The sequence below is a fragment of the Castor canadensis genome, chromosome 12, assembly GCF_047511655.1.
Source record: "Castor canadensis chromosome 12, mCasCan1.hap1v2, whole genome shotgun sequence".
Lineage (NCBI taxonomy): Eukaryota > Metazoa > Chordata > Mammalia > Rodentia > Castoridae > Castor > Castor canadensis.
In genome coordinates, this window is record NC_133397.1 from 80,953,352 (window position 1) to 80,974,670 (window position 21,319).

The 21,319-nt window shown below is 50.1% G+C and overlaps 2 protein-coding genes across 6 annotated transcripts; one reads left to right on the plus strand and one right to left on the minus strand.

The window, feature by feature from the left end:
- The first annotated feature begins 1,928 nt into the window (after window positions 1–1,928).
- Window positions 1,929–12,035, plus strand: LOC109700090 (glycerol-3-phosphate acyltransferase 2, mitochondrial). The gene is made up of 21 exons (XM_074050232.1): window positions 1,929–2,160; window positions 2,279–2,392; window positions 3,069–3,142; window positions 3,534–3,638; window positions 3,867–3,995; window positions 5,962–6,061; window positions 6,440–6,573; window positions 6,872–6,971; window positions 7,072–7,284; window positions 7,732–7,854; window positions 8,023–8,105; window positions 8,390–8,508; window positions 9,173–9,243; window positions 9,312–9,570; window positions 9,660–9,808; window positions 9,953–10,030; window positions 10,463–10,594; window positions 10,679–10,799; window positions 10,886–10,951; window positions 11,160–11,215; window positions 11,588–12,035. The coding sequence occupies exons 1-21, from the start codon at window positions 2,098–2,100 to the stop codon at window positions 11,702–11,704; spliced, it is 2,406 nt and encodes an 801-aa protein (XP_073906333.1). The 5' UTR covers window positions 1,929–2,097; the 3' UTR covers window positions 11,705–12,035.
- LOC109700091 (fumarylacetoacetate hydrolase domain-containing protein 2) lies at window positions 8,923–21,063 on the minus strand. 5 transcript variants are annotated; one of them, XM_020185119.2, is made up of 8 exons: window positions 20,910–21,063; window positions 18,366–18,613; window positions 17,007–17,223; window positions 14,088–14,147; window positions 13,651–13,813; window positions 12,518–12,626; window positions 12,339–12,426; window positions 11,993–12,203 (listed from the first exon to the last, which is right to left on the minus strand). In XM_020185119.2, exons 2-8 carry the CDS (start codon window positions 18,605–18,607, stop codon window positions 12,141–12,143), a joined length of 942 nt encoding a protein of 313 aa, XP_020040708.2. In that variant the 5' UTR covers window positions 18,608–18,613; window positions 20,910–21,063; the 3' UTR covers window positions 11,993–12,140. The 5 variants fall into 5 exon arrangements, with proteins under 5 accessions (XP_020040709.2, XP_020040708.2, XP_020040704.2 ...); XM_020185120.2 differs by lacking the exons at window positions 11,993–12,203; window positions 12,339–12,426 and adding an exon at window positions 8,923–11,209; XM_020185115.2 differs by lacking the exon at window positions 12,339–12,426.
- Window positions 21,064–21,319: the final 256 nt, after the last annotated feature.

Here is a 21,319-nt window from a genome sequence, read left to right on the forward strand (position 1 = left end):
ATTTCGTGGGGTTAGATTTGTGGATTGGGGTTTTCTGAGGTTGAGGGGCAGACATCCTTCTTGCAAAGGAGGGAGGACTCCACAACTGAAGCCTTGGCTTGGAGCCTCCCTGGGCCAAGGGTCTGTGAATGGAGCTGTGAGAATACATTGTGTGGGAATACATTGTGGATGAGTCCCCAGGAGCCTGTGCATGTACAAATCATGATTCAGTTACTGCTTGATTTCATGGTTCTACTCTGTGCTAACTGGGGAAAGGAGGAGCAAGCCTGAGGAATTCCTGGAGTGGAAGACATAGTCTTCTCCATACAGCAGGGACTGCTAGATTACAGAGATGAATTACTTGCAGGTCTTTCTTGCCCTAGGACACTTTAAGATGATGTGGGGAAGTGAACCCTGAGTCCTGGAGGAGGGCTTCACAAGGCTTCTTCCCTGGCAAGCTTGGGCTGGGCAACCCAAGGAGGAGAGGGAGAATCTAGAGGCATCATGAATGTGAGCCATGGACTGGATTTGATCTTGGCAGGAAGGGAGAAGGCACTGGCAGTCTGGCACATGCTTAGTGTGGTGGGGGTGAGGAAAACATAAATGAGACCAGGTTGCTCCTCACGGACATGGTAAGAAATCAGGGTAGGGGGGATTTTAGGATCCAGTTTTGGGGGCAGGAGGAGTTCAGTGCTGCTTTATGGAAAGTAGATACTTGCTAGTTGAGGTAACTATTGTGGTGAAAAGAAGGGGGCTGAGGTGATACCATGTTGTATCTGTGGAGGAGGTTGGTTGTGGGAAAATCTGTGTGGTCCCCAACTGGTAAGCATTCCTTGTGAATAGGTCTATATGGTACTTCTCTGTGTTCTGACCTCCCCCTCCCCCAGCTGCCCCTCATCTACTAGTCAGCCCACATGCCTCCAATGATTGAGTAGGTAAAGAGCTGTCTTCTGATGGGGAAAGAGTAGCTGAGCAGGACTTGGTGGCTTCTTGGTGATGGTTCATGGCAGTCTCGTTCTTCCTGCTATGCCCACGACCTGGGTGGGTATGCTGCATGAACCTGACTAAGAGTGGCAGGGAATGAAAAATAAGACACACACAGACATACAGACATAAAACAGAAAAGCTGGGGATGGGAGGGCTGCACGTTCCTGATGGGAAACGAGAACACCTACCTGAGCCAGAGTGTTTATTTTATTAGGTCAGTACAAGGATAAGACCCAGGTAAAAGTCAAGCTTTAACAATTCTTGATGCAAGGTGAAAGGAATGAGGTTTGGTGGGCTAATTTTCCTAAGGCTAATGAAGCTTAATTACAATGCATCAGTTCTGGAATCATCAAGGCACGCAGGACACCTTATCTAAGGTATTGATTAATTTGGCATCAGGGAGTTTCCTAACAGTTCTGGTACTTTATCTGGTTATACATCAGGGGGCTGGTATGCAGACAAAGCAGGTTGTATTCTTCAAGGAGATGCGAGGACAAAGGTCAAGACACCAGGTGCTGAGAAAAATATGGTAGAAGAGGCTGTGCAAACTTCTACATGGAGAGGTTGTGCAAACTCCATTATATCCAGTCCAGGGTTCATGCCTGGTCCCCAAAACTGCTAGTCCTACTCTTGCTCTTTCCCTCTGCACAGAAGGTCTTCAGTGTCCATTACAGCCCCAATGGTGCTTAGAGATGGAAGGGTGTTGTTGATGGGAAGACAACCAGTTCTCTTCATGTTGGACTGAGAGAGCCTCTGACCTGGATACCATGAGAACTTTTGTCAGCACATTTTTTTTTGGTGGTACTGGGGCTTGAACTCAGGGCCCCACACTTGCTAGGCAGGTGCTCTATCACTTGAGCCACTCCACCAGCCCTCCATGAGAACTTTTGAAGACAGATGGCTCCTTGGGGAGGGGAGGTACCACTTGGAAGCAGGGCAGGAATTTGATCTGACTGCTATTGGCCTGGATGTTGTCTGTTTTTCCTGGGGATGGGGTCTTGGGGTTATCCCAGAAGCCCCTTGCTTATGGCTCAGATTCCATTTGGCTCTATTCTTTTACCTTGCCCTAGGCCAGATTCCTGTGGAGAAAGAAAGGCAGAAGCGCTTGGTTCTCAGATCTTGTAGAACATCATGGACACCATGTTGGAATCCAGACCCCAAACCCAGCAGAGGAGCAGCCATAATGGCCAGGAGGTGGTGTGGGTCCTCCCATTCACAGAATATTCTCTCCCCTCCCATTTCCCCTCCTGTGCCCATCACTCCTGGTACCAGGGATCTTGCATTCTCTTACTTCTCTGTGGCCCTTTTCCAGACTAGTCTGTGGTCTTCAGGCTTTGGGATGAAACTGGAGGCTGTTACTCCATTCCTGGGGAAGTATCGCCCCTTTGTGGGTCGCTGCTGCCAGACTTGCACCCCTAAGAGCTGGGTAAGTGATGGACCAGATGGGCCCTACCCTGGAAAGCTTAGGTTAGCTTGATTCTGGGAACCATTGCCCTGGGAAGCTGCTTCCTATGTGTCCTCTTCCAAGCTTGACCCTTTCCTGCCCCATGCCTCTGCTTTTATCTTAGAGAAGAATGGATGAATGGTCATCAGGTATGTTTTGGGTCTGTGGCTGACTCTCCAGCCTGGGAGAATTGGATGGGGAGCACATAGAGGGCAAAGGGAAGATAAGGTATGCCCAGGGGGTTGGTATCTTAACCAGTCCTGTTCAGTTTTGAGACATTGTCCACTCCCCAGCACTCAGCACATGTATGAAGACTTCTTGCATGCCCATGTGGTATGTTGGTGCTGAGTGGGCCCTGAGTTCTAAAGGAGATTCAGGCTACATGTTCTTCACTGTTGACAAGAAAACTCAGGGATTTTATGTCCAAGAGGGTGATCCTGTACAGGATGCAGTGCTTCCATTTTTGAGCATGGATCCCTTTTTTCCTGAGTTAGCATCAGTGTCTATGGTCAGATATCTTTTGGGAGGTCCTATGCTATAATCCTTTCCTCTGATAGGCTCAAGGGCTATCAGACAGGCACTAGAGAGGCAGGGTAGGGACTTTCTAGGCTAGTGCAAAGGCCCTCCAGGACATGCTATCCCTGCCCGCCTTGGGCAGGAGTCCCTCTTCCACAGAAGCATAACGGACCTGGGCTTCTGCAGTGTGATCCTGGTGAAGGAGGAGAATACCAGGTAGTCACAGCTGGGGGGTGGGCCAGGGTGGTAGGCTGCTGGGGCCCTGCTTTGTGGTGCCATTTTCTGCCAGTGATGGAAAAAGTACCCCAGTCCTCTGCACCATATCCAGGGAGAGAGTTGTGCTCTCTTGCAGTTCCTTCTGTGAGCATGTATGGACCACTTGCTGAGTTTCAGGCTCTTAACCTGTGCTCTCCTCAGTGGGGAGAGGTTAAGATGGGGCACAGATGGACAGACTATTCCCCTCCCTGCTCTGTGTTAAGCCAAGCTCAGGTGTTCAGGGGTCACAGGACAGTGAGTTTCTTATGAATACACCCCCCTCTGTAGACCCTGGTGGTGGTGGTAGGGCTCTATGAACCATCTTTCCCCTTGCTCTGGGGTCTGTGTCCAGGTTTCGGGGCTGGCTGGTTCGCAGACTCTGCTATTTCCTGTGGTCCCTGGAGCAGCACATACCCCCCTGCCAGGATGCCCCACAGAAGATCATGGAAAGCACTGGGTGAGGAGGCAGATCAAGGGCTGGTCAGAACTTCTGGGATCCTTAAAGGAGTGACAAGGGCTCCAGGCCAGAGTGGTTGAGAGGGCTGGCTGGGGCAAGGATTCTGGCATGTTAGCTTTGCCTAGGCCCTTCTCAAAAGAGGGTGAAGACTGCTGGCTGTGTCCTGGAGAGGTGATCTGAGAGACCTTCAGCCTACCCCAGTTGAACACCACTCCCCATACCCCACAGGGTACAGAATCTCCTCTCAGGGAGGGCTCCAGGAGGGGCTGGGGAAGGCCAGACACCTGATCTTGTGAAGAAAGAAGTGCAGCGCCTCCTGGGCCACTTCCAGGCCCCACGCCGCCCCTTCCTACTCAGGTAACTCAGTGCTGAGGAGCACAGTCCTTATGCTGAGGCTTCTGTCCCTTTTAGAGAGTGGGTGTTGGCTGGACTTAAGGAAGGGCTGCATATTCCTTCTGGGGAACTGGATGTTTACTGGAGTATGCTTCAGCCTGCTGTCACCCCCACCTTCTACATGTTCATCCAACACAGGTCTACATGCCTGTTAGATGCAGGGCACTATTCCAGGGTGAACAGATACACATGGCTGATAGAAGGAGAGAACAAGGACTGAGACTGAGAATGCCTGAAGGAAGGAGGACAAGAATTGTAGGCCATGGCCAGAAGGGGAAAAATGAATCATTGCTGGGGGTCCAGAAGTGAAGCTGCAGGAACAGTTTTGCCAGAGGGAACATGAGCTATGTCCCTGAGCAGGAAAGGGCAAGTTTGCTGGAGAAGTTGAAGTTTGCTCCAGAAGCTGGCAAGTAAGGAGGAGAGCTGTTAAGAGTTGAACTGGAGAGCTGGAAAGGACCAGATTGTACAGGGTCATTGGGCTGGATCTGTAAGTGTAGTGAAAACCAGTTAAGAGGTTTTAAGTCAGGAATGACAACATGAGTTGGGGGATAAGAGTAGAAGCAGGAAGGCTGTTTTGTTCAGGTGATACAGGATGATGGGCAGAGAGGATGGAATGACTGAAATGAGAGATCACTAATAATAACATGACCCACTGGTGGATTGGGTGGTGGTGCTGGGAGCAGTGAGGGGAAAAGAGAAATTATAGCGGTGGGCGGGGGTGTGGCGGGGGCTGTTTTTGGCCTAGTTTCTGGTGGTATGGACAGGGGTACAGGCTTGGAGACAAGGGAGTTTGACCTGGGAAGGATGTTTTGAACTTAAGAGTTTTGGTATCCAACTGAGGACTCAATTGCATGTATGGATCTGGAGATCAGAAGACAGGCTGAGGCCACAGACACACATTTGCACAGCTTTAGCATACAGTTGGTGTTTAAAGCCAGAGGATGAGTGAGTCATTAAGGGAAAGAGGGCTCAGGTTGTGTGTGTCAGGCTCACCTGTCTTAAGTGCTGAGTGGTTGAACAGGATAAAAAGAAGTTTCTGGCAATCTTGATCAGCCCTCCACTTTGACAGTGCCTTGATTTTGTTGAGGCTTCCAGTCTCTTGACCTGATTGTCTGTACCCCACCCATCAGCCCTCCATGTCTTTCCCTCCTTCTCGGTCTGACTTAGCTCCACACTCACTGTGATGCTAATGCCCTTATGAAGGAGTCTGTGGGCACAACCCTGTCTGGCTGCTGTCTTCCTCTTCCTCTGTATGCCTAAGCAGTCAAATGGTGCTAGAGGAACACTATGGGTAGACTCATTCCTTTATCAGTTCAGTTCTCACAGGGATGCATAGCACTCTCCAGGGCTCCTGTCCATACTGTTCCTTCTCAAGACTGCCCCATCTCATGCCTTATGGAGAAGTCATTAGATGTTTTTTTTTTTTTTAACCACATTTACCTGCTACCTGCATCTATACTTCTTTCCTCAATTAAAGCTAGTTAAAACAGGTCTCTGGACAAGTCCTGCTTTCCACTAGGGACTTTGCCTCTGCAGTGATCTTCTGTCCTTGGATATTGCCTCTTCCCTTTTGTTCTGCCATTCTCTGAACTTTGCAGAGACCAGGCTGGTTCTTTCTGGAAAGTCTGGGCCCTCTGGTTTCCTTTGGGGCAAATGGAGCCAGCTGCATCATGAGGTTTTGAGAAGACTGTTAGTGCCTCACAGACACGGGCTGTGGTGACAGGCTTCTTTCCAGCCCCAGTAACCCATTTCTTAGCATTCTCTATTGTTAAATGACTGTGGCCTCTCTGAGCCTCATTTTCCTCTTCTGTAAAATGAATATAGGAATACTGCCTACATAGAGAAGCACTGGGTGGCCCTCTGAGGTGCTATGGGGCCAACTCTTGTGGGGATAACCCCTGGTGAGCCTCATGCTGGTGTTGCTTCCCAGGCTGTTCAGTTGGGCACTGCTGTGGTTCCTGAACCGCCTCTTCCTGAATGTGCAGCTCCACAAGGGCCAGATGAAGATGGTCCACAAGGCTACCCAGGCAGTAAGCCAGCCCATCCTGGGAAGCAGGGAGGGGGCAGGAGCAGAGGCAAAGCTAAGCCCTAAGTCCAGACCAGCTCCATCAGCTGGTGGGAAAAATCCACTGCTCTCAGGCGACCTCCCTTCGTGTCTCACGGTCCTGTTCCCACGGGGCTTCCTCTTAACATCTTTCCATCATGGTCTCAACAAGCATTACGTCAGTGCATTACCTTAAAAGTTGTTGAAAGACTGCTCTACTTTTGGGAAATATGCTCTAAGGAATTCTTCTGCCGAGGCCTCCCTCCCTCAAAACTGCCCTGCGTCTGCAGGTACTGGGGTTTGGCTGCTTGTGTCTGCAGGGTGGGAGCAGGTGAGCACTTTCCTCTGGCTCTCCCCGGAGCAGGGCTCGCCGCTTGTCCTCCTCTCTACTCACAAGTCCCTTCTGGATGGAATCCTGTTGCCCTTCGCACTGCTCTCCCAGGGCCTGGGTGTGCTTCGTGTGGCTTGGGACCCCCATGCCTGCTCCCCTGCCCTCAGGTAAGAGCCTTGTGTCTCCAGACATGTGTATGGGAGAAGACTCATATTGGGGCAGGGGTGTGTGTGGGTGTGCTGATAGTAGCTTCCTGAAGGCCCTTTATTGGCTTCTCTGCTCCCAGTCCAGTCCCAACCTGGACTGTAGGTTCAGATGATCAGCTGTGGGTCCCAGGGTCACGGCTACCTCAGGTGTTCAGACAGAACTCAGGCTAGCCTGGATGAAGCAGGCTCTTTGTCAGCCTCCAACTTGGTCACACCTCCAGAGCCCCTTTTCTCATCAGGCTCTTTCCTATACCTACAGAGCTCTGCTGAGGAACCTTGGGGGGCTTTTCCTGCCCCCAGAGACCAACCTATCCTTAGACAGCTCCGAGGGGGTCCTTGCAAGGGCTGTGGTCCATGCGGTAAGTGCCCCCCCTCATAGTTATGTGTGGGCCATACCATAGGTACAGGGGTCTGTGCCTGTTCTGGCCTTTATGCCTGCTTCTCCCCTTTCCATTCCAGGCCATGGAGCAGCTGCTAGTCAGTGGAGAGCCCCTGCTCATCTTTCTAGAGGAGCCCCCAGGGGCCCCACGACCCCGGCTGTCAGCCCTGGGCCAGGCCTGGCTAGGACTGGTGGTGCAAGCAGTCCAGACGGGCATTGTCCCAGATGCCACCCTGGTGCCAGTGGCTGTTACCTATGATTTGGTTCCAGATGCACCATGTGACACACACCATGTAAGACCCTCCTGCCCCTAGGGAGCCCAAGTGTACACCAGCTGTAGATAGGAGGCACACTATTGTGTCCTGTGCCTGATGTGTGCAAAGGAATTTTCCTGGACTGGGGTGTGCCTCAGTGGTAGAGCACCTGCCTAGCAAGCATGAGTCCCTGAGTTTAAACCCTAGTACTGCCAAAAATAACTCCCCCTGTAGCCACCATTCTGTAGCTCTTCCCAAGCCTTTGTTAGCCTCTCATTTCATCCATAAAAGACCCCGCTAGGGTAGATTTCTTGGTTTCACGGAAGAGATAACAGGAGCTGGGAGAGGGCAAGGTCATGCTTGAAGTTGGGCATGAGATAAAGTTGAGCTGGCACCTCTGGAGAGCAGGATAGGGAGGCAGCCATCAGACCTACCAAACACCAGTGTCCCCAGTAGGCTGCATACTCAGCCTTTCCCTCCCTGCAGGCCTCGCTGCCTCTGGGGCTGTGGACAGGAGCCCTGGCTGTTCTGCGGAGACTGCGCAGCTGCTGGGGCTGCAGCCACAAGGTCTGTGTTCGGGTGCACCTCGCCCAGCCATTCTCCTTGCAGGTATGGAACCACTTGGGTAAGGCTGGGCGAACCCAGAAGACTGTATTAGGCTTCTGGCGGCCTGGCCCTCAAAGCCACTGCAGGGATAGCCTTGCCTGCCTCAGGTGGTCTGTGTACAGGTTTCCTAGGGGGTTGAGCAGACCACTCAAAAATCTTTGTTCTGGACAGGAATACACCATCAATGCCAGAAGCTGTTGGGGTGGCCGGCAGACCCTGGAGTATTTGCTGCAGCCCATTGTGCTGGGCCAATGGTAGGCAGAGGTGTGTGGGTCTCTGGCAAAGCAGGTAGCCATTTAGCTATGTAACAGTCTTGCACATCAACAGCCCTCCTCACACAAGGCCTTGAGTCATCTAGTGTAGCACTAAAACCCATTTTTACCTATAGTTTGAGTGTGGGGCAGGGTTTTCCATGAGCTATCCCCTGACCTGGGGCTGGGATGCAGGAAACAGCTGCACCTTGGAGAGAGCTGTAGACTTACTCACGACAGTTTTTAGGTTTGGACCCTTCATTCTTTGGTCTATGTCTGTATTCCAGTACTGTTGTCCCAGACACTGAGAAGGAGCAGGAGTGGACTCCAATAACTGGGCCCCTCTTGGCCCTCAAGGAAGAGGACCAGCTCCTGGTCAGGAGACTGAGCCGGCACGTCCTGAATGGTGAGGGGGAGCCATACCCGTGTTTTTGGGGTGGGTCCTGAGCATTCCCATCTCTCTGGGGTGTCCTGTAATCAAGGTTCCATGAGTGTCTGCACCTGACCCCACTCCCTTACACCCCAGCGGCACACTGGGAATACCTGAAGAAGAGTGGAATCCTCCCCCTGCCCCTGATGAGTAGGGCAGCCAGACAGCATGAGGGAGCCGCTGAGTGAATGAACAGACAGCCTCTCGAGTCAGGGACAGGCTGTGCATGGGGTGTATGCCCAGTCTTGACTGTTTACCCCAAGTTCCACTTGGCCCTACCTAGGGCTCACCAGTCCCTTCTCAGACCATGTTCTTAGCTGTAAATGGGGATGGTGATAACTGACTGGAACAGTGTGTGTGTAAGGGGCTGAACACCATGCCTGCACAGAGTTGGCTTCCATGGAGGTGTGTTTATTAATCCCTTCTCAAGTGCCTGCGTGGCAGAGGCTGTTGGTGGGTGGGCTGGAAGGGCAGGGCCCTGAGCCTTGGCCTGGCTCTCAACAGGTGATAAATTGATAATTCTCTGGCTCTCCTCTCCCTTCCTGGGGTGGAGTTGGGGCTGTGTGGGTGGGAACCCTTGCTAGGTGAGGGAGGGGGTCAGGCTTCTGGGCCTTAACCTCTGACAGCAGTTTACCTCCAGCCAGTGTGGCAAGCTCGGCGGTGATGAGCACAGCCATCATGGCAACACTGTTGCTCTTCAAGCATTCGAAGGTAAGGCACAGTTTGGTGGGGCCTGGAGTGGTACATGGCCCTTCTGCTGAGACCTGCTTTGCCTCCAGGGTGTGGTACTGTCGCAGCTCCTGGGGGACTTTTCCTGGCTGACGGAAGAGACACTGCTGCGTGGCTTTGATGTGGGCTTCTCAGGGCAGCTGCGGTGCCTGGCACAGCACACACTGAGCCTGCTGAGGGCACATGTGGTCCTGCTGCGTGTCCACCAGGGGGACTTAGTGGTGGTGCCACGGCCTGGCCCAGGCCTCACTCACTTGGCACGTCTGAGTGCCGAGCTGCTGCCAGCCTTCCTGAGCGAGGCTGTGGGTGGTGAGTCCCAAGGACTCTGGGTAGGTGGGATGTGTGCACAAGGGAGAGGAGATTGCTCCCTTCCTCAGGCTGGCCCCCTCCTCCACCAGCCTGTGCAGTCAGGGGGCTGCTGGCAGGTAGAGTGCCGCCTGAGGGGCCTTGGGAGCTGCAGGGCATAGAGCTGCTGAGCCAGAATGAACTGTATCGCCAGATCCTGCTGCTGCTGCACCTGCTGCCACAAGACCTGCTACTGCTGCAGGTCAGGCCTCCCTAACTCAGCAGGGCCATGGCTCTGTCCTTCAGCCTTCTGTGCTAGTGGGTCTGGCCTTACTCCATCTCTGTCCAAGCCCCTGCTCCTTGGCCTGGCTCTCCCAAGGCCACACAGGTTCTCTTCTCCCTCCAGCCCTGCCAGTCTTCCTACTGCTACTGTCAAGAGGTGCTGGACCGACTCATCCAATGTGGACTCTTGGTTGCTGAGGAGGTAGGCAGGGTGGTTAGAGGAAAGGTCCCTGCCTGGGACCTGGCCTGCTCCAGTCCTCCACACTGATTGCCAGCTTCCCAGGATCCTCCTCTGCCCTGTGAGTGCTGTAGGATGGGCTGTCCACTCGCCCAGCAGACATGGAAGCCTGGCTTCTGGGCCCGTGTGTCTCATGCCAGGATTGGATATGTGTACCCTAAGGTTCCCTCCATACCTTCTGCCCCCACATTTCTTATCCATAGTGCTGTAACTCTTGCGGGGTAGGTGTTCACTTCCTTTCACCCCGCAAGTTGGTCCACCAGGCTTGGCTCTGGGCATCCTTTCGGACTTCCTAGATCTGCTTTTACTGGCTTCACTTGCACAGACCAGGTCTGAGGGCTGTAGGGATGATCCCTGTCCAGCCTATCAGGGATCAATGGCTCCCATGACCCCCAGACTCCAGGCTCCCGGCCAGCCTGTGACACAGGGCGACAGCGTTTGAGTGCAAAGCTGTTGTGGAAGCCGAGTGGGGACTTCACTGACAGTGACAGTGACGACTTCAAGGAGGCAGAGGGCCGGTACTTCAGGGTGTGTTGGGAGAAATCACCCCAGAAGGGAGGTGACAGGAAGACAGTCAGGAAGCTGCCCTCACTCTGGCCTGCCTCCCTCCAGCTCAGTCAGCAGTCACGCTGTCCTGATTTCTTCCTCTTCCTCTGCCGCCTGCTTAGCCCACTGCTCAAGACCTTTGCACAGGCTGCTGCCTTCCTCCACCAGGGACAGCTGCCTGATACTGGTGAGGCCCTACTTCCCTTGCAGTGCTCAGGGTAGGACTCTCTCTGCTTGTATAAGGCCTGCGTTTAGGTCTTCCTTCTTCTGCAGAGTCAGGCTACATGGAGCAGCTGCTCCAGTTCTTGCAGGCCACCGCCCAGGAAGAAGGGATCTTTGGTGAGCATGCCCAGGCTCCTAGAGGTGGGAGGGTTTGCTAATGGCTGCTGCCCTCTGCTGGCAGTGGCTGCCAAACTTCAGAGAGGAAAGCTAGTGTGCCGTCAGCCTTGGGTCCCATCTGAGCCCTGTCCCTGGGTTGTTCCTTCTTTAAACAAGAAGGAAGAGAAAAGCTGTATTCAGTGGCTCCCTTCACTTCTCTTTCCTCCAGAGTGTGCAGACCCAAACCTCGCCATCAGTGCTATCTGGACCTTCAGAGACCTAGGGGTAAGAAGGGCCCATGTTACCATCCTCCTGCCCCCCTGCCCCCAGTCTCACCAACTGGTACAGCTGCTTGAGGAAATCAGCTGTATCCCCCACTCCATGGGACTGACCTTCGTAACACCTCACTAAGGCCCTGGGATTTACCCAGGAATAGATGTGGTAATGGTAGATTGGATGTTTTCCCACCCCTCTTGGTTTCTAAACCACTGACTTTCTCTATCCCAGTGGGGTAGTAGTGGTGGGGGTGGTTTGATAGATATGAGGCAGCATTTGTACCTAGACACTAAGGCCTCAGGGGCCAGAGGTCTCACTGCAAGGCCCTGGAGGCACAGTCCCCAAGGTAAGGGCACTCAAAAGTCCCATTTTATGGCCCAGGTGCTACAACAGACAATGAGCCCTGAAGGCCCCCAGCTCCATCTGTCCCCTACATTTGCCAGCCGGGAGAATCAGGACAAGCTGGAACAGTTCATCCGGCAGTTCATCTGCAGCTAGAACTGTGGAACAGTGCCTATTCTGAGACTTCTCAGCCCCAGAACTCAGCCAGAAGACTGCAGAGGAAGCTGCATACACTCTGCAGTCTACAGTTTGATCATCTCTTGCTTTCTCTACCTATGGGTATAATAAACAAAGGAACTGGATGAATCCTTTCCCCCAAGTCCTGCAGTATCTTTTTGGTGTATTATATAGCTATTCGCTCTTTTCCCAGCTCTGTGAAAATGTTCCCTTTCACCTCCTGAAACAAGCCCTACAAGAAGACAGTAACAGAAGCCAAGCTGCAGCTTTGGCTTGACAAATTTATTGCAGGAGCTCTACCTTCTTCCCCCCACTACCTAGGCATGGCCTCTGAGTGGTGGTAGGGGGTAGTGGCTGGATCAGGCTGAGCAGGAGTGGATGCCCAATTTTAAGTGCAGGGCTTGCAAGGAAGCCATCACACCACCTTGTTGATGATGACACCAAGTTCTTCAATCTCACACTGGACTTCATCACCCTTCTGCAACAGAACAGGCCACGAGGGTCTCAACCCTTTGCTCTGGTACACAGATGTACACACACATGGGCTGCACCAACCCTGCCAGGTCTTCTTAGTCCTTATCCTTGCCACCTCTCCTCCTCTTAGCTACCCTACCTGGAGAAAGACAGGTGGCTTCCTAAACACACCAACACCTGGGGGGGTCCCAGTCAAGATGACATCCCCTGGGTAAAGGGTGACAAACCTAGGGCAAAGCAAAAAGGGCAAAAGGGTGTGGCTTGGCCTCCAGGTGTGCAGGTGGGTGGGGCTGGCCACGAGGGGCTCTACCTACTTACCGGGAGACCCAGGCTATCAGCTCTTCGGTCTTAAACACCATCTGGTTGGTGTTGCTGTTCTGGACCACCTGCCCATTCACTCGGCAGTAGATCTTTAAGTTGTGTGGATCTGGAATGCAAAATAACACCATGGACTTATTCTTGTTTTCCTTCAATGTCCTCCCTCCCACCTAGAAAGATCAAACTGTAGGAGGCCTCATGCTTTACTGTGTGAAGGGGACCGGTCTTCTCGCTGCTCAGCACTCTACCCTGGGACTTCCTGTATAGACACTGCCCCACCCCCGCACCCCATCATCCCCAGAGCACCAGGCAGTAGCCACTTGGGTGAGTGAAGGAGGGATATTCCTGACTCTAAATGGGAAGAGAGAAATGGCCAGGGCTTTTGCCTTTAAAAATGAACACCTGGGTACAACAGGGTAACAACCAGCTCTAAAAATGACATCAGGTAACAGCTCCAGCAGGGACAGTCATGCCTTACGTAACTGACACTGGCAGACAATGGTCTACCCAAAATAGTGTCCTGGCTAATCTGCATCTTTGTCTTCCTTGAGGGTGGTCTTCATGATCTGCACGCAAGGTAGGTTGGGACAAAGGATAGTTTTCCTGACTGCACAGCCGTGAGTTACTGCTGCTCTCCTGGAGGCTTACTCACATGACTGTGCCACACCTTCATGGCTGTGCTCTACCCTCCTGGCTCTCTTGTCCTGTGGCTGGTGCTGTTCTGTATACACAGTGGCTGGGTGAGGTCCTGCTGGTGCTCTCACGTCTCTTTATTATCAAAAACAAATTCGCTCTATCAGAGCCATTCTTCATGATACTCAAGGGCCAGGTTTACTTTCAACCTAAGGACTGTTCTAGACAATGACAGCTAGAGGAAGCTTGACCTACCTATCAGTGTATACTATTCTTTATAATTCATTTTATGCAGTTTTGCAACCACTGTAGCTGTATTCCCTCTAGTTCCTTGGGGGAACTCATGGCTGAGGCTGGGCCACTTGCTCTCTGTGAAAGCTGGGGAGGGTGGAGCTCCACATATAGCTATATCCACATTCCTGCTCCCTGGAGCACTGCTTTCTCTTTACACAGAGGTATTGCATAAAAGTAGGCACAAGTGGCAAAGACCAAGGACCTACCTGCTATGCTGTCCCTAGTAACCAATGCAGGGCCCAGGGGGCAGAAAGTGTCGAAGGTTTTTCCCAGCAGCCATTGCCTCCCATTGCGTCTCATTTGCCAGTCTCGAGCGCTCACGTCATGAGCCACAGTGAAGCCAGCCACATAAGCCAGGGCATCTGTAGCCTACAGGAGCAAGGGATTTGGCCAGGTAGGTTACATCACAGGTGTGACACCAGCATCTAGAGAGGATCTCAAAGCCACTATCCCACATTAACAGCTAGAGCTAGCCAAAGGTGGTAGATGAGGGACTGGACAATATCTGGGGGAAGTTAGGTGCTGACCACTTCCCAGCGCCTGGGGCTACCAACACCACCGCTGGGGAGTACAGTCAACACCAGCAGAGGCCAGAGCCAGGGCCTCTGTTCCACTGTAGCCCAGGGCCCCCCTTCCACCTCACCTTGATGTGTTTGCCTTTCTTTCCAATGACCACAGCTAACTCCACCTCCCAGTCAACTTCCTGTAGAATGCAAGAGGGACAGTGAGCTTTAGTGGCCCTGGGGCCTGTTCCTGAGCAGAGGGGCTGCACCCCATGCTTTAGACCCCAACCTCTGACAATGGGCCTCAGTTGCCCTAACCAGAGTCAAGTGAATCACAGGGGAGTCCCATAAGCTGACCATAAGCACTGGTCAGGGGCAGGTGTCACCACTGGACATAAGCACAACTGACCAGTGAGACTAGAAGAGCAACACATGTCTGGGAATTGAGTTTAAAAGCCACTCTTGACACCTGCAATACCAAGTAACAACAGCTAGCAATATGTAATCCTACTGTGTGCCAGGTACTATTAGTATGCTATAATGTATTAATTCACCTTAATGATAAGATCAACACCCCAGAATCAAAGTGAAAAGGGGGCTTAAATAGGCAATTTACAAAAATACATATGGCTACAAAACAAATGTTCACATTAGCAAAATGTAATTTTACCTTTCCAGTTGGCTGCTGTTTCTAATAGTAATGTCCACAACTGGAATAAGTATATCTGACACCCAGGTACTGGTCTGTAATATCAATTCCCACTGAAAGGAACTAGGTTCCTTGGGGGAAATGGCTAATTCCAAGTCCAAGACAGAGTACAGATGAGCCTGGAATGAAGGCCAGAGAGCAAGGAAGTACTCAAAGAGGAGCATGGGAAGCTACATAATAGCCTCCACTGCCAACCTGAAATAATCAGAAAGAATGTAAGTTATGGATTATAACCAGCTGAATAAAAACCAGGAATTCACAGGTATATTAAAGGTATGGGGCAGTTTTTCTTCAAAAGAGTGACAGCTGTTAAATGAAAGCTTAGAAGAAAAATTATCCATCTCCAACTCCCAATGCAATAATGGATTCAGGTAAGGATGACCATAGGTTCCCTGGTTGAAAAGCAGTGGGGCAATAGACAATGTATGATTCCAAACTACCACCCATAGATTGCTTATTAATTATAAGGAAAACATTTTACAGTGGAGAGATCTTACTAAACATTAAGTAAAACAAGTGGTCACGTTGTAGGACCACTTGTATCCCATTGCCTCCCAATGGGATACAATGGGTGTACCCAACACTTCCTGTGTAGAGCTCCTGATGAAAATGCTCAACCTGGTAAATGTCACAGTGTACCCTCAGTACAATAATACGATTAAAAAAAAAAAAAGAAAATGCTTAACATGAATCTAATGAGGAAATGACAAAACTAGAATGTGGGATATTGTATGAGAAAGCTTGATCTTCAAAATTATTATGAAAGGTAAGAAAGGGCAAGGGGATTGTTTGAGATCAGTAAACTATGGCCAGTTTATGGCCTGTTTTTATAAATAACTTTAAATGGAACCCCACATGTCATCCTTGGCTGCTTTCAAACAAACAGCATAACTGAGTTATTAAAACAGAGACTACATGATACTTAAAGCCTAATAGGTACTAACTAGCCTTTAAGAAAAAGCTTATAGACCCCTGTTCTAGATTAAAGAGGCTAAAGAGATGTACCAGCTGGGTGTTGGTGGCTCATTCCTGTAATCCTAGCTACTTGGGAAGCTGAGATTGGAGGATAATGGCTTGAGGCCAGTTTGAACAAACAGTTTGCAAGACCCCATCTCTGAAACGGACTGGAGATGTGACTCAAGTGGTAGAGTGCCTGTTCTGCAAGCTCAAAGCCCTGAGTTCAAAGCACACCAAATACAATGTGCTGTCTTGATTGATTCTGGATCAACAGACAAAAAGTAACCAAATTAAGTCATCTTTGGGGCAACCATGTATATTCCTGACTGGGAACTGGGGCAACTGGCCTATATATTAGGTATTATTTTCATGTTAATTTTCTTAGTTGTGAGAACAGTATTGTAGTCATGCAGGCCATTGGCCTTACACTAAGGAGAAGCATGCTTAAATTTTAGGAGTGAATTGTCTTCATGTCTGCAACTTACTTCCAGAGGTGCTTCCCCCACAAAAACTGTATGTAGTTCCATAGAAAGAGAAAGAAAATATGGCAAAGGGTCAACAATATAGAGCTTGGGGTCTGCAGAAGTATGTGCATGTTCACTGTACTATTTTTTTCAACTTTTCTGTTATTTCAAAAACACTTCTAAATTAAAACTTTGCAAGAAGAATGAAATAGTGTTAGTAAAGGTACATATGGTGCTGGTGGATGTATAAAATTGCTTTTGTACCTCTTTTAAAGATCAACTTAGCAGAATTTCTCCAAAGTTTTGAAATGTTGCCTACACTTTGCAACAAGACATTCAAAATGAAAGAGTTCATTAAAAGGAAATAATGATGTATGAATAACTGCATTGTCTTTTCTATGTAAAGACATTTACTGTGACACTATAAAAGCCCAAAGCTGAAAACAAGTCCAGCCATCAGAGACTAATGCGGAGATGTGGCCATTAGGACAACAGAAAACCACATGGCAACCTAAAATGTGTCAGAGACAATGTTTAATGGCATGAAAAAATATTCTTAATGGAGTCTTCAGTAATAGGTAAGGTGTGTATGTTTGTGTGTGAATATATATATATATATAAAAAATATATAAAACACTGGGAAGATATATAGCAAAACAAACATTAGTATCAAAAGACCTGGGCAGTGAGAATATAGGTGGCTAATTTTTTGTTTATTTGTATTTTATTAATATACCTTCAGATTATAAAATTACTCTTTTGAAATCAGGAAATGATATAAATTTCTTTTTTTCTTTGAGGGCAGTGTTATTACTGTACAATCTCCTGTAGTTCTGTTTAGCACACTATTGAGTGACAGGATTCCTATAGGCTGAATGCATCCTTGTGATAGGCCCCAGTCAACTTGGGACAGTAGTGAGGACACTGACCTTGCTATCTGGTGGGAGGACAATCTCATCGTAGGGCCCCACAATGGAGCTGGAAAACTTGCTGAAGATGATGGGCTCCTTGGGCACGGGCACATTCTGTTCTTTGCAGTGGTCCACATAATTCATGCCCACACACACCACTTTGTCTGGCCTCGTGACAGGGGCCAGCAAGGTCACCTCTGACCATGGGAGGACTGGCAGCTGAGCAGCCTGGGCCCTGCAGAGACCAAGGAGGAGAGGGACTGGCTGAGAAGAGGTCGACAATCCTAAGGCAGGCTAGCAGCAGCTGAGTTTTAGTTTTTAAAATCTATTTTTTAGATCTATCAACCATCAGAGCCAGTGTAAAAATCAAACGCAGCTACTGTCCTTTGTCATCAAAGCAGTACTTGTTATTTATTCGGTTTTTATTCCCCTACCTCAGGTAATTCATGTCCACGTAGAATTCAAAAGGTACAGATAGGAATAAATGGAAAGGCCTCTTTCACTCCTTCTTGGTCACCCATGCCCTGTCCTGGAAACAACTGTGTCCTGAATAACTCTTAACAGCTACTCTGTAATATGCTTCTCCTCCTACTTTTCTGTATGCAAATGATAGTGTACTATATGTTTTAAAAAGACTTAACATATTTTGATGATCTCTCCATAACAATATATAGAGTATTCTTTTTGTTGTTCTCCTTTATGGCTACATATTACTACACTGTAGGGACACACTCAATTACCTGATGAGGAGCATGGAAGTTGTTTCCAATCTTTTGGGACTATGACAGTATGGGGACATATTGTCACTGACACTGTGTACTGTCAAACAATTCTATTTTTGCCAGTCTAGTAAGTGAAAACAATTTCTTAAACAGATTTTGATTTATTGCTCATCAACCCTTTAGACCAGATTGCACAGCACTCCTGGCTTCAGGGACACTCCACTTAATAGAGCCTAAACTCAGGAACCAGTCATCTTGGAGAAAATCTCTTTGCAGTCCAATCTCCTCTATGAGCCAGGAGTCTAAATCACTCTTCCAGCTTCCCAAGATGCCTTCCTCTTTAAGACCCTGGTCCCAGACCCCTCAGGCAGGCAGACTTTACCCCCAGAGAATGCAAAATAAAGTCATGTTCTGGCTCTACCATCAAATGTGTGGCTTTGGGACAGTTAATCAGCCTGCCTAGTCTCAGTTTCCTCTTCTGTAAATTAAAGATGTTGCTACATAAGATTTCTAAGAACAGGTGAGAAAGGAAAGGTGGGGTTTCCCCTGCTCCTTTGCCAAAAAGCAACCAGCTGGTTCTGACTCTGAGTGGGGAGGAGAGGAGGGGGAGGGGAGTTAGAGCATTGGCTGCAGGGGATGCTGTCTGCTGACTTACCTTCTTGCCACTGACAGGGTGGCCTCTCCCTCTTCCAGGAATTGTATCATTGTCTTGGGGAGTGTAGGGTCATAGGTGTTGAGGTCAATGATCCCCTCACCGTTCCCTGACTCCAATCCCAGGTGAGGCCCCACCAGGTGGGGTGCCTGAAACTGCACCAATCTCATGTCTCTGGAGGGTTGAAAGGGCCCTTTCCGAGCCTGCAGCAGAGCAGTGAGCAACCTCCTACCTGAGACCAGCATCAGAGCCTATGGAGAAAAATAGCAGGAGCCAGGGACAAAAGTAGCTCAGAATCATCACAAGAATCCCTAGAGTTCCTCAGGCTGTGGCCCAAGCCCCTTTGTTCCATCAACCATTCCTGGAACACTATATAGGAAATGTTTCATATAGGTCATTTCACCCTGCTATTCGTCATATAGTCAGAGAGAACAGAGTGACTACTTTATGTCAGGCACTAAGCTAGCCCAATGGATTTCAGACTTCCTTCAAGCAGTGTTTTCTGAAAGTTTACAATGTGCCTGACACTGCTGTTGGCATTGGGGAAATAGTGTAGGCCAAACTTAGTCCTGCCATCCTGCCTGAAGGGGAGACAGATGTGAACAACTACTGTAAGAGATTCAGCCATTGAGACTAGTGCCATGGTGATAATCTGGGCTCTGTCCTGTCTAACTCCCTGAGGAAGTGCTATGAGCTGAACAGGGTTAAAATGAACAGGACAAAGAATTAGCCATGAATCTGGCAAGTGGCCACTGCTGAAACTGGCGTCAGAGCTGTCTCCTGAAATTTTTTAAATGCTAACTTGATCCTATTGCCCTCCACTTAAAATATTTTCCACTATTCACATGCTCAAGTTAAAACCTCTACCAGGCGGCCCTGACCTTCTAGGAGCAGCCCTCCAACCTGCTTCTCCAGATAGGAGCACAGAGTCTGCCTATGGGGGAAGAGGCTGCAGACAATCAGTGGGGCCTAGGCCTTACAGCATTGCTTACTCTCTCCCCCAGGTTCAGAGGCCACACCTGGCTCTTTAATTGCTGAGTCTACAGTGCTAGCTCTGTGACCGGGGCACAGAAGGCTTAGTGACTCTTTGTTCAATGAACAAATGAGAGAAAAGGGCTTGACTTTTCACATCTTCAGAAAGTGTAGTGATTGCCAACTTTGGGAGAATGGCTGGCAGTGCCTTCCCTTCTAAGACTACCTGGAAAACATCAATAGGGATCAGGTCCTGTTTTGAGTTCCAGGTTTCATTTGAAGACAAACCCCATTCTGATATTTTTATGATGCTGGGGATCAAACTCAGGACCTGGCACATGCTAGGCAGGTGTTCTACCACTGAGCTGTATCTTCAGCCCTGCCTGTTCTCTTATTTTGTTCTTAATCTAGGTCTGGTCTCCATTCCTTACCACACAGTCCCTCCCCTGCACAGTACCTTGCTTTTAAAAATAGCCCTTTATGCTAAAAAAATGCATGGATAGATGTCTGAGCCCCAGATTCTTGGTGTTCACCTAGCTAAGCCAATTTTCCCTGTCAAGTTAAAGGCTCTTTAGACTTATATCACCAGTGCTGACTTGCAAGTTTGGCCAGAAAATCAGGGACTTTGTGTTTCTTGTCCTGTTGTCTTATACAAGCACTAACTATGCCACTGTCAAAAGGCTGTTTTAGCCAAAGTGCATGCGTTCAGACACTCCACACACTAAGATAACAGTAACTGCTCCCACTGAGAGCCAGGTATTACGTTGAGTGTTCTACATATAATGTCTGATTTAATTCTCTTGACAATTGTGGATGATAGGTATTGTTAGTTCCATTTCACGGATGAAAAAACTAAGGCTTAGGGGAAGTAAGGGTTTTGCCTAAGGTCTAAAGGTCATACAGCTAGGGAAGAAAGAGTTGGTATCTGAATCCATGTCCAGGTGATACTAAAGTCCACGATTCAGAAGCAAGGTGTTGTGCAACGAGATAATCTAGCTTCAACCTTTTCCACTCCCCCCCCTCCAGGGCACCACCTCTAACAGATCCTCCAGAGGCCCTCACTGCCATCAGCCAAGCCTGTGGGAGTCCGGTGACTGCTTCCTCAGATAGGGCTGAGCACCAGTTCTCCTAGATAACCCCTGGACCCAGAGGCAGGCACTGCAGGTTCATGCCACCTGTACAATTCCCTAAGGTAGGGCGCCTCCACTCTACAAAAGGGAACACTGAAGCTTCGCGGGGGAAAATCACCTGCCAGCGTGGCCCCGGTGCTTCTACAATAACCATATGTCTCACAGTCCGAGCTCAAGCCAACTGTCCAAGGGGACAGTTGATCTTTAAGCAACAAGGACGCGACAGGAGGTGAAAACCGCACAAGTATGGCAGCCTGGGGCTTAGGTTTGCCCGTGAGACGCTTTCCCAGCGTCCAATCTCCTGGAATCTAAATCGGTCCCTCAGTTTCCTACATGTCAGTTCCGCCCCATTGTGCATGTGGTCGGAAGCTGCTAGTCACCTGGGTCCAATCCTGCCCTCCACAGGAGACACCCTCCCAGGCTATCCCAGACCCCCTCTACCTGCCTGGCGCTCTGTGCAGCTGGGGTAGGATCTGCGGAGCTGGAGGTCAAGGAGCACCACGGTGCTCCACCAGCACCAGTGATGGCGGGCGCCAGTGACCCAGAAAACCCTAGCTAGCCGGGGAATTACATTCGCAGCCGACAGGCGCAGCTTCTCTCTGTAAGACGCGCGGCGAGCAGGCGCGTCCCGATGACGTCACGGGGCCTCGGCCAATGGCGCCCGCCTCTTCCTGCGCCCAATCGCTCAGGGGCGGGCTCTGAGCAGGCTCTTGGTGGTGTAGCGGGAGGGAGGTGTCTGACGTCTGGGAGTCGTCGAGGCGCGGATTCGGAGATTAACACTCTTAGGGAGACCCTAGGCTTCCTGAAGTTTTGTGCCCTGTGGGCGCTTCGCTGCCCCCCGCCAGATCCAGGCCC

Bases quoted from the DNA above. Each gene is read 5' to 3' on its own strand.
- LOC109700090 (XM_074050232.1), top strand. From the start codon at position 2,098: ATGGACACCATGTTGGAATCCAGACCCCAAACCCAGCAGAGGAGCAGC. The intron at 6,574-6,871 runs GTAAGAGCCTTG...CTATACCTACAG, and splicing joins GCCTGCTCCCCTGCCCTCAG to AGCTCTGCTGAGGAACCTTG. The intron at 8,509-9,172 runs GTGAGGGGGAGC...GTTTACCTCCAG, and splicing joins GAGCCGGCACGTCCTGAATG to CCAGTGTGGCAAGCTCGGCG.
- LOC109700091 (XM_020185115.2), bottom strand. From the start codon at position 18,607: ATGCTGGTCTCAGGTAGGAGGTTGCTCACTGCTCTGCTGCAGGCTCGG. The intron at 14,148-17,006 runs GTCAGTGTCCTC...TGCATTCTACAG, and splicing joins TCCTCCCACCAGATAGCAAG to GAAGTTGACTGGGAGGTGGA. The intron at 12,627-13,650 runs GTAGGTCCTTGG...TTTGCATTCCAG, and splicing joins TACTAGGGACAGCATAGCAG to ATCCACACAACTTAAAGATC.